Source organism: Tasmannia lanceolata, unplaced genomic scaffold (genome assembly GCF_043159265.1).
Source record: "Tasmannia lanceolata isolate RefF3 unplaced genomic scaffold, GAP_Taslan_0.1 ptg000018l, whole genome shotgun sequence".
Classification (NCBI taxonomy): Eukaryota; Viridiplantae; Streptophyta; class Magnoliopsida; order Canellales; family Winteraceae; genus Tasmannia; species Tasmannia lanceolata.
In genome coordinates, this window is record NW_027518695.1 from 51,402,926 (window position 1) to 51,415,533 (window position 12,608).

The 12,608-nt window shown below is 45.3% G+C and overlaps 1 protein-coding gene across 1 annotated transcript; it reads right to left on the minus strand.

Annotated features, from left to right (window-relative positions):
• Positions 1–714: 714 nt before the first annotated feature.
• Positions 715–1,446, minus strand: LOC143850414 (uncharacterized). The gene has a single exon (XM_077359670.1). It carries the CDS (start codon positions 1,444–1,446, stop codon positions 715–717), a length of 732 nt encoding a protein of 243 aa, XP_077215785.1.
• Positions 1,447–12,608: the final 11,162 nt, after the last annotated feature.

The window sequence follows — 12,608 nt, forward strand, 5'->3', positions numbered from 1 at the left end:
TCCTTGAGTCGAACTGCTTGCCATTGTCTGTTATGAGGACCCGGGGTATCCCGAATCTGCACACCACTGATTTCCAGAAAAAGTTATGGACGTTCTGCTCGGTGATCTTGGCCAGAGGTTCAGCTTCTACCCACTTAGTAAAGTAGTCGATGGCGACAACGACGAACTCGCGGCCTCCGGAGGCCGGCGGAAAAGGACCTAAAATGTCCATTCCCCAGACAGCAAAAGGGAGAGGGCTGATGATCGGAGCCATTGGCACGGCAGGCTGGTGAACGGCGGGGGAAAATTTCTGACACTTCTGACACTTCTTCACAAGGCTCAGTGCATCTTGTCTCAATGTAGGCCAGTACAGGCCTCTTAGAAGGACTTTGATGGCGAGGGCCTTGCCCCCAAGATGCTCTCCACAAATCCCTTCATGGGTCTCTCGCAGGGCATACAGGGCATCAGTTTGCCGGAGACACTTCAAGTACGGGAGGGTGTAAGATCTCTTGTACAGAGTCTCGCCGTCAAGTGAAAACCTTGCTGCCCGCTGTACGACTTTACGGGCCTCTTTTTTCTCTCTGGGGAGCTCTCCGCTGCGCAAATATCTGATGATCACATCCATCCAGCACGGCTCATCGTCGATCTGCATTACTACGACGGGCTGGCCATCAATACTGGAGGTCTTTAGGAACTCCATACGAATTTCTCTGAGAGCGGTGTAGCCCGATGCCGCTAGCTTTGAGAGCACATCAGCCTTTGCATTTCAGTCCGGGGGACTCTGATGACCTCAAAACTTCCGAACTTAGTGGCCAGGCTACGCACCCTTTGCAGATACTTGATCATTCGCTCTTCACGGGCCTCATATACTCCTTGGATCTGGCATACAACTAACTGTGAATCGCAGTACGCCTTCAGTCTCTGAGCGCGGGCCTGTATGGCGAGGTTCATTCCGGCGATGAGCGCTTCATACTCCGCGTCATTGTTTGACGCACAGAAACCAAACCTCAGGGCGTAATTCAGGACAATGTCCTCTGGTCCTGTGAGAACTAGTCCGGCACCGCTGCCACTTTTGTTTGAAGATCCGTCGACATATACCTCCCAGAGCGGCTCTTCAGAACACGGAGGCGGGCTGGTCGGTGGAGCTGCACTCTCAAGCCCGGGAAGCGGAACCGCTTCGGCTTCGATCTGCTGCTCGGGTATAACCGGTTCTGCTTCTGAAGGAAGCGCTGCTTCCGACCCGGGGTCTGAATCTGGCATTGTACATTCAGCTACGAAGTCTGCAAGAACCTGAGCTTTGATTGCTGGCCTGGGCAGATAATTGATGTCAAACTCGCTGAGCTCCATGGCCCACTTCACAAGTCGGCCTGAAGTGTCTGGACGGTGGAGGATCTGCCTGAGGGGCTGTCCCGTCAAGACCTTGATCGTATGCGCCTGGAAATACGGCCTTAATTTTCTGGCCGCCATAACGAGGGCGTATACGAGCTTCTCGACTCGCTGATATCTTGTCTCTGCATCATGGAGGACCTTACTGACATAGTAGATCGGCTTTTGCTGGTGGTACTCCTCTCTGATCAGTACTGCTGCAACTGCCAAAGGTCCCGCTGAGAGATACAGAATCAGCTCTTCTCCTGGCTCTGGCTTGGACAGCAACGGCGGAGAGGACAAGTACTGCTTCAGCTCTTCAAATGCGGCTTGACACTCCGAAGTCTAGGGCGCCGTTTTTATACCTTTGACTGCGTTGAAGAACGGAAGGCATCTTTCCGCGGACTTAGAGATGAACCGCCCCAGGGCAGCTACTAACCCGGTCAGGCGCTGTACTTCTCTGATAGTTCTGGGCGGAGTCAGCTCCATCACCGCCTTGATTTTCTCAGGATTTGCCTCTATCCCTCTCTGGCTTACCATGAAGCCCAGAAACTTGCCTGCTCCGACGCCGAACGTACACTTGGTCGGATTGAGCTTCATTTTGTGCTCCCTCAAGACTTGAAACGCTTCTTTGAGGTCGGCAACATGATTGCAGGCAGCTCTGCTCTTGACCAGCATATCGTCCACATATACTTCCATATTGCGGCCGATCTGCTCTTTGAACAGCCTGTTGACGAGCCGCTGGTAGGTGGCCCCTGCGTTCTTCAGTCCAAAAGGCATAACCCGATAGCAATAAGTCCCCTGATCGGTTACAAAGGATGTGTTCGGAATGTCGGACTCATGCATTCTGATCTGATTGTATCCTGAGAAGGCGTCCATGAAACTTAGAAGCTCGTGACATGCAGTAGCGTCGATGAGCTGATCGATCTTTGGGAGCGGGTAGCTGTCCTTCGGGCAGGCCTTATTCAGATCCGTAAAATCTATGCAGGTCCTCCACTTCCCATTAGACTTCTTCACCATCACAACATTCGCGAGCCAGTCCGGGTACTGGATCTCACGGATGAAGTCGGCCTTCAGAAGCCTTTCCACCTCTTCTCTAATGGCCCTTCGCCTCTCCGGTGCAAAGTGCCTCCTCTTCTGTTTCACGGGCTTGCAGGTCTGATCAACCCCGAGCTCATGAGTGTTAATTGCAGGGTCGATGCCGGGCATGTCTGAAGGAGCCCAGGCAAAGACATCTGCATTGGCTCTGAAGAACTGAGCAAGATCCTGCTGCGCGGCCTCTGACAGGGCAGAGCCGATCTGAACAACTCTCTGGTCGTCATCGCTGTACAACGGGATAGATATAAGGTCCTCGGCCGGCTCGTTTACTATGATATGGGCTTCGTCCCTTAGATCAAACAGCTCGATCGGCAGAGACTCGGACGCATTCTTCCCTTTCAGTGCCGCTGCATAGCACTGCCTCGACTGGGGCTGATCCCCTCTGACTTCCCCTACGCCCCCTGGTGTACTGAACTTCATCTTCTGATGATAGGACTGCGGAGCCTTACCACCAAGAAGTTCACCATGGCGACGGACTGGCAGGGCGACTCCCCAATAAGAACTGGAAGCTCGATCTGCTCTTCAACTTTGACAACTTCTCCGGAGAACCCGAACAGATCAGAGTTGGCCGGCTTCAGACGGTCGGTTCCGATCAGCATCCGCTCGAAGGCGTGATAATAGAGGATGGTCTGCGGAGCTCCCGTTGTCGACCAAGATCTTCTTCATTTCCCAGTTCGCCACCAGCATGGTGATGACCAGGGCATCATCATGCGGGAGGATCAGGCCGTCGAGATCTGCATCTGAAAAGGATATCTCGTTCTCTAGCCTGGCCTTCTTACTGCAGGTATGGACGGCGTTGACCTGCCGGGCATAAGTCCTGCGGGCTGATGAAGAGGTTCCTCTTGCGGTCGGCCCTCCTGAAATGGTACCAATAACACCATGAGGTTGAGGTTGAAGTACCTGAGGAGGGGGGCTGGCCGGGGCCGGAGCTTGAATGCGGTCGCCCAGAGGTTGAGCGCCCCGGGGGCTTCTGCCTCTGGTCCTCGGCTTGTCCTTGCGCTCTCTTCTGTTGTCATCACTTTTCAAGTACCTTCTGAGGTACCCTCTGCTGATCAGCTGCTCGATCTCCTCCTTCAAATGAAGGCACGCGTTGGTGTCGTGGCCGTGGTCCTTGTGGAACCTGCAGTACTGGGACATGTTTCTTTTCGCCGACGAGGTCTGCCTCTCCGGCCACCGGATGAAATCCTCTTCCCGAATGGCTGCCAGGATCTGTGCTCTGGACGCGGTCAGCCGCGTGTAATGCTCTCTCGGGTGGGGGCTTCTCCCCTTTCGGGAAGGGCTTCTCTCCCTGCGGGGAGGGCTTCTCTCCTTGCGGGAAGGGCTTCTCTCCTTCTTCTGAGATTTATCATCCCTACGCTGCTTGGTAGGGTTCTTCTCCTCAGGCCTTCTCTTGCTGGCAGAGTCCAGGGCGGCAAGAGTTTCCTCCACCGAGATGTACTCCTCCGCCCCGGCCATCAGGTCTGCGAGGGACTGCGGATTGCGCCGGGCCACTGCTCGTCTAAAGTCAGTTGATCGGGCGCCGGCCAACAGGGCATTCGTGGCCGCGGAGGGATCCAGGTTGGGAACCTGAAGGGCTTCCCTATTAAAGCGACCAACGAATACTTTCAAGGCCTCATCGTCTCCCTGCCTGAGCGCCATCAGCGAAGCCGTCGTCTTCCTGGGTCTTCTGCTGCTCATGAAGTGATGGGCCAGGTCGTCCCCAAAATCATCAAAATTGTCCACGGACCTGGGTTTGAGCCGCGAGTACCAGTCCCTCGCTGCTCCAGTCAACGTGGTGGGGAATGCTCGGCAAAGGAATCCATCCGACGCCCCGTGGAGGAGCATTGTGGTCCTGAAAGTCTCCAAGTGGTCCACGGGGTCGGTGGTCCCGTCATACTGCGAAATCTGCGGCATCTTCCAGCCCGCGGGGGCCTCCGCGCTGAGCACTCTGTCCGAAAATGGTTGAGGGCTTGTGAAGATCCGGGAGGTAGGCCGGCCCTGCTCTCTAGCGAGCTCTTCAATCCGGTGGTCGATCTGCTGGATCCTTCGTAACATCAGGTGGTCTCTTTCCTCAGCCCGGTGGACGGGCCTCTCTCTTCTTGCTGGCGGGCTCATTGCAGAGCCGGACTGACTGGCCGGACTCCTTCGCCGGTGCCGCGATCCTTCCCCGTGCGTGGCGTCTCTCTTGCTGCCATGCCTTTGTACGGAGGGAGATTGTGACCGGTGATGTAGGCGAGGCTCGGGGCGCACATGCTTGTCCCGGGAGAGGTGATCTCGTCTTGTGGAGTGACGAGTCTGCTCCCGGGGCGGGGGCGTGTGCTCTCTGCGGGAGCTTCCCCTCCTCTGGGTGGGCTGAGAGGCCTCGGCTGGATGCTGCTGGAGTGCGGTGGCCGGATTCCTGAACTGCGCAATCACAGCAGTCATTTCTTGGAAAAGGGCCCGCATCTCCCTCGGGGTCGGGGTAGGGTCTGAGCGGTCCGAGCGAGTCGGACTTCGCTCCCCTACCGCCCCGACCTCTATCTTCGAGGCCAGTCGCTCGCTTCTTCCTTCGCGGGGGGCTGTAGCCCGGGTCGTCCGGGAGGTTGGCACATGCTTTCCGTTTTTCCCTACCATTGCTTGAGTGAGGTTCTGAACAGCTTTTTGTTCCAGGGTCCCACGGATGGCGCCAAATCTGTTAGGTCTAAAATTGGTAACAGGTTATGGTAGGGCCGGAAGGGCTGATCTGGCAAGCCACAGCTGAAGGGCTAATGGAGTCCTGCGCTGCACAAGGGCACAAACAAGAAGACAAAGGGTCAGAAGACCAACCCGGAGTGGTGCTCCGGACGGGCGCTTCGACACTCAAGTCAGTATGAGCAGGAGTGCAGAGCAATGTCAGAGCAAAAAGCTTAGGGTTTTTGGTCTCAGATCTCTCACCTTAGCACAAGTGAAGGCTATTTATAGTGGTTCTGAGCCACCTGTCCAGGACAGGTGGTGGCCCCTGTATGGACCAGGTCTCATACCTAGGAGGGGCAGGTGGAAGTCTCTGATTGGTCCAGGTGTCATACCTAGCAGGGACAGGTGTTGGCTTTGCAGTGGTCCCTGTGAGGGCCACGTGTCAACAGCCAATTGGCTGCAGAGTTCGGACCCCATCATAACCCATGTTGTATTGTGATTTAGACAATCTAATTAGGTTTTTGTGATTTATTAGTCTCTTTTTAAAAAAATCAAGAATTGTTTCAAAGTTCTTTTTTCGAAATCTAGTGCCCTAACTTGATTTTTGTTGTATTTGTGTATAAAGTGCAGGTTTTCTATGTATTTTGCACAAAATAAAGTGCCGATTTTCAGTATTTTTTGCACTAATATTGTACAGATTTTTAAGTATTTTTAGTACAAAATATAGACAAAGTTTCAGCATTTTTCGTACGAATATAGTCGCTGATTTCCAGTATTTATAAACAATATATTTTGCTGATTTTTCAGTATTTTAGGGTAAAAATTGTTGCAGATTTTTCAATATTTATGGCAATATATGTTGCTGACTGTTCAGTATTTTAGGGTAAAAATAGTTGCAGATTTTTCAATATTTATGGCAATATATGTTGCCGATTTTTTTTGTAATTGGGGGCAATAAAGTTGCTGATTTTTTCAGTATTTTAGATCAAAATAATTGTTGATTTTCTCCGTACTTTGACCTATATATGTTGCTGATTTTTCAGAATTTTCACCCTAATAGTTGCAGAATTTATGGTATTTTTGAAAAAATAAAATAAATATATATATATATATATATATATATATATATATGTATTATGTGTGTGAAAAAAATAGGATTTTTGGGGAACTATAATGAGAGTAGTTTGGGCTTATAAATAGGAAGTAGACCATAGGTAATATAAATCATAGGTGGAAAAGGGGGTAAATAATCATATTGATAAAATTGGAAAATTATCATATTTTAAAGAACCTTAACTTAAAAAGAGAATTGACACTCATTAAATTGGACTTCGGGACCATAGCCTTCGAGATCATCATCAGAACATTTCCATCACCTAGACTTCAATTTCAAGGCAAGTGATGGTTGACTCATTTTATAATGGCATTTTTACTGGGTTGATATTAAAGTTTTGTAACATGCATACCTTTCGTTGTCCTTATTTTGGAACTGCAAAGAGTAATAGTTAGAAAGAAAATTGTTTTATGGTTCTTTCGTTTTAGGCCGTATGTATATACTGATGTTCTTCAGTATTACTTTGGTAATACTATGGCCTATATATACGTAGTATTTACATATAGTAAACTTCCACATGCGGCAGTGTGTGATGCATAATAAACTAATAAAACACAATATATACATATGATGCTTTGATTTTTAGACCGTTCATACAATGAAATCTTTGGATTATGTTTTTACCCATGATATCTTTCATCCATAAGATGTTTGGTTGTTTCGATATATCATTTGCCATGATTCTATGATATCACTCCTTTTATTGTTTCCATGTCTTTTGGGATATCATATATGTTTCTCTTAGCGATTCCCATGTTCATGTCCATGTTTCGGTTATCTGTCTATTTTATGTATGGAACTTTATTATAATACGATCTTATTAAACTGCTAATTATTTCATGAGTCTATTAGGTGATTTAGCTCAGTTTATACTGATCTGTTACCATCCACATGTGTTGATGAAAATGATGGAGCTTTCGCAAACGCGCAAACTTGAAACCACCATAGGATGGGGATGAGCGATTGGCTTTTGGAAATCACAGTGTCGTCATCCCACGAGTTTGAGTTTATAGTTTTGAGTCTTATTTAGTTTTAAGTATTTATCTCTAGTTTGAGTATTTAGTTGAGATTTTTCATAGCTTTATTTTAGTTTGTTTAGAAACAGTTGCTAGCAAGATTATTTGAGATGTCTTAAACTTTAATACTATGGAATAAGATTGCTTATTTTAGTTTATTTTATTTGGACTTCTCTCATGTGTGGTAAAAAAAACCCTTGTGGATTTGTTGTCCTTCATCGCAGCGACCCTATGTGTAATTGGGTCGTTACAGTTGTGGTATCAGAGCAGCCAAGTTTAGTCAGTGAGGAACCTGGTGCACGAGTCTTGGGTACGTCCTAAGAAAGGGCTAGTTGGACAAAACTTAAATAAAAACCATGCACTCCCTCAAACACTTAAAAATGCCCTAAACGAAAAACGCACACTAACATAAACTTTCAGGATAAAAGTAAATAAAATTTACCCACCCTATCAAACAATCCATGAAAAAAGAACAATAAATCATTTTTCAAACGAGGGGAGGTTCTCGCAGAGGCAATGACTAGATTGACGAGGGTCAGGGTCAGGACCCCATGCACATGATTGCAGAGCTTCTGAGAGGGTAACAACATACTCAAGCTGCAAATCAAGAAGCTAATCAGGTTGTCCTTCAAATCATCGCAGCGACAGTTGCGGCTCGTCAGGAGCCGAGGGTTGTAGCGGACCCTACGCAGCTACACAGACAGTTAAGAGATTATCACCCTCCAGAATTTACAAGAGTAGGAGATCCCATGGCAGTGGATCATTGGATCGTGGAGGTAGAGCGGAATTGGAGCGGTAGGAGGATCAAGAAAAGGAAAGTCAATCATCAGAATAGTGAGAATAGATAAAACGCAAAGGAAAAAACAGCAACAGGGACCGCACAGTACAAGCAACTTCAATCACCAGGTGGTATTAGGTATTGCTAAAGGCACCTGAGTAATTTAGCAAAAATAGGAATAGGCATAATCTGAATAGTAAGCAATCATCATAATAGAAATAGGAGCGGGTGTTAATGGAGTAGGTAGACGAGTAGGTCATGCAGATCCTTCTCTTGTTAGGAATACGAATAGGTAGAAGAAAGCATAACCGTAACTACTTCCGGTACTCGTGAGTCAGTTGGCTACTAGGCAACTACTCAGGTTTCTAATAGTTACTTTAATGTACCCATCTTCCTTCGCACATAGTGAGTTGCATCCGATTTTTTTTATTTTCCTTTTTTCTTATTTCAAGTTTCGATCAACTACCCACTTCAGTCTTCATTTCTTTCTAGAAGATCCAGGTGGATTTGAGCTTTGCTTTGAGCTCAACTTGAGTTCACAGTTTCCTTTTCCACTTGCTGCATCCTGTTTCATCAAACCCCGAATTCTGAAACCATGTCTAATCACATCTGAATGCAATGGGTCTCAGCTTTGGCCATTCTAGGCAGTTTTGTTCTACTCGCCTGTGATCAAAGACTAGACTTTGGGTGGCATCCATCTAATTCTCTGCCCAGGAGCCCTTCCTTTACTATAGTGAGCTATAATGGGTTGGTTTGGCTATTCCCCTATGATCAGGCTTGTTTCTGCCCTACTCAAAAGGTAAGGCAACTGCTTGAAGGTCTTCAATACTCTCTTCAAAGCTTGTCTTCTCAAATATGGCACCAAACTACACCATGTCACTTCTGATTTTATTGTGTCTGGACATATTGTTTTTGTGGACGAAACTAAGAAAAGAAGAGATAAAATAGGAGAAATCTAGATTTAAAGTGATGAAAAAATAAAATACTTATCTCAAGGCATCTCACCAAATAAGCTTTGGCATCTCAGCAAAGAAAAAGATTATGCTAGAATTGCACCCTAGACATCGCACCTCGAGGTCGAAGGTTTCACACCCACAATTTTGCAAAGCAACAAACAACAATCCTTTTCATTCATTCAACTATCCATACATCCATCGTTATCATCAAAAAAGAAAAGTTTCAAAGGCTACATACATAAGAAAAAGAACAGAACTATAAAGTTCTAAAACCCTAGCCAAAAACGTAACACTTTGAGACTTAAAATACCCTCTAATGTCTTAAAGACTCTCCCCACTTAAAATTTTCGCAATACAATTGTAAAGCCTATTTAAAATACTCATAACTCAAATAAACTAATTGATATTTGTCGGAAAAGACCGTGAAACCACTCATATAACTTAAGAGACTTAAAAGACACTTGAATGACACATAAACATTAGAATATGGATCCTAATATGGTCCCATCATACTCCCCCGCTTGAAAAGATTCAACACCGGTCGAATATAATGATTGAAATAATGGGGTGCGAGTTTTCCAGCTGTATAATGATTGAAATAATGGGTGAGAGTTTGTCAGCTCTAGTCCTCGCACGATTTGCAAACAATTGGCCATTATTGGCTCTGGGCTTTTCTGAGTCCTATTAGTCAGAAGGACTGACAATAAGGAGGTTCAGGCTCTTCTGTACGGGATTAGACTCAATGTAGTTCGATGTGTGAGAGATGGGATCCGCTCCCGTTGGAGGTCAGATGCGATGGAGGAGATCATAGATCGATTAGAGGACCAAGATACTAAGATTCGACACATCTAACGATAGGCAAATTGGGATGCAGACTCGCTCATTAGAATGTTAATAGAGAGGTGATTTTGTCACTTGATTACCTGCCTCCTTGAGGGGTTCCGATGGATAAGATATTTATGCTCTGTGTTGCTTCTCTTTTTCCGCTTCAGTTCACTAGTTTTTTTTTTTTACCATCTTAGTTAATAAAACTGTCATCATTTAAATAATTGGAGAATACATATAAAAATTGGATAAAAAAGCTAGATCTCCCCACATCTGATGTATATTATATCTTTTTGAGAAAGAATACAGCCTTCTACTTATATTTTGTTTTCTTTCGTCTCTTTGACATCTCACGTCAATTAGTTCAGATCTGGATCACTATTGGTCTATTGTGAGACAAGTCAAAAATAGTTTATCAATCACTAAAACATCATCTAAACACCCAAATTATTGTTCTTTTCTTTTTTCAAAGTTATCCAAAATTTCGTGTTTTCCCTTTTTAGGATATTTTTCACCTCAGAGAACTCCCAAATGCTTCACCCAACCCCAAGACACCTAGAAAAATCTGAAACCAAGCTTCTAGTCCTTCAATAAAAGGGAAATGCCTAGAGATTAGAAAACTTACAATGCTATAGCGTTAAAGGGGCATTGTATCCTATACAAAATTCATGAAATACAAATTACAACTACAAGAAAACGGCACGCGCTATGAGTGAGCATTTTTCATCCGAAAATAACATGCTTTTATGGCTAGTTTTTTACCATGCAAAACAGAGCCAGAGCTTCAAAAAATTAGTAATGTAATAGATATAAAGGAATTTACATATATATGGTATTTAATAGCTTTATATCATTTTACATATATATGCCATTCAAAAAATTAGCTTTATAGGAATTTTTTTTTGAAAGATGACATATCTATTGATAATAACAAATATACAGAAGATTGGGACAAGTATTCCCTCCCCGTTACATCATAAAGAGTTCAAAAGCAAAAAGCCCAAAAACTATCCCAACATAACAATCCAACATTTAAATCCACAGATAAAAGAAAACTCGATACCTGAAAGACTGAGGTCTCTCAACCAATACGAGAACAACGTTCGTCGGGCCTAAACTCGCCATCATATTTGAAAATTCCTCCCAAAGGCACTAGAGAAAAGAAGTCACCCATCCAAGGCCAAAAACCACTATACCCTCCAGTAGCAAAGGACCACGGTCCCCCAAGCCGACTAACTCTATTGTATACATCTCATCTGAATCCAACACATTTCTAGGGTCTTTAGCTTTTGAGAGCATTGAGTTCCCTTTTACCTCTACCCAAGGTTTTTCCTTCCATTTTTTTAAGTCCCTTTTTTCTATATCTATGAACATCTTCTTTGTTTCTTCTATATTATCCCGATATCCTATTCCCAAATGATCACACAATTGAGCCAATTTTTTGAACTCGCCAGAGGATAGTTGTTCCTCTCAATCAGATGAAATTCCTCTTTCCACTTCTGAAAACTCATCCCCAGTAGAATCTGACCCTTTCTACTGACATGGGCTCCGCCTCTCCAAACAGGACTTAATTTTACCCCTAATCTCCACCTCCATTGAATCTTTTACCATCTTAGAAACTCCATCCGGCGGGGTTATCTCCTTCTCCTTTCCCCTTTCTTGTGCCAGATTGGCCACCGACCAATCCTTAGGTTCCTTCCCATGCTTTTCACTGGACGGAAGGGCACTGCCTTTGTTTTCTTGAAGCAGCCGTTCCAAAAGTCCACCTTCAAAGGCAACTGTTTCCCGCCTTATTTTTAAGAGCTTGAATTTCTTGAATTCCTTTGCAATTTCACTCCTCGATGGGTATTCATCGTGAAGTCTTCCATGCCTTTGATCCCAATTTCTTTTTTGGTGGTCCCTTCCTCTATAAAACTTATTCCTTCCTTCCTCTTCTTCTGAGAACGATGCAGTCTCGGACTAATCAAAGTCATCTATCATTTTAATTATATTCGAAACGAAGTGTTTCCTTCTTTGGCTTTTTCTGATTGATGCACTTCTCCTCCATCGGTTTTTGTGAGACTTATACCTGACTTTCCAACCATCTCTTGGACGGTATGGAACTTTGGATTTATCGAGACGTCTAGAATGGGAGACCGTGTTTTCATAGAATCTCGATTTCCGTTCATTTACATCTTTCTAGCTAGAATATCTGGACACAGATTTCTAGAGTCTCAATTACGTAAGGTCTTTTTAAAGCCAACCCTCGCCTTTTTTTAGGCTAATCATAGCCTATGGTGTTTACCTCCCTTATGATTGGGAGCAGCTTGTGACTGACGATTTACCAAGGATCGATTAAGACTGCCACGGAATTGGAGCTCCTGATCAGGATCTACAGGGGATATGACATTTAATGTTGCCTGCTTGATAGGCTCCATCCTTGGCCTAAGATATCCAGCTAGTGAGGTCTCAGCTACTCAAGGGTTAGGTGGAAATTTGAATTTTGAACCAACGGTTCTCGCCTCAATCTGTCGGAATCCCCCCCCCCCCCCCCCGGGGGGGAAGCTAGGCCTTTCTCCGGCACCGGAGGAAGAAGACCAGTAATATTATTTCCCAATTGGCCAGATGATTGAGGGGATGTTTCCTCGTTCTCTACCTCTAGCATACATTTTACTTGAACTAGGAAGGATTTGTTTTCCATTTTTAAATTTACAAAAGGGAGTATCAACTTCCAGTGCTCTGTTAGAACTTTTACTGAAGCAAACGCTACACAATAATCATGGTTCCCTGATAACTGCACTTTGGTCACATACCCAAAAAGCTTCCCCAATGCTTCAACAGTTGACAATGACCAAGCATGGAGAAGG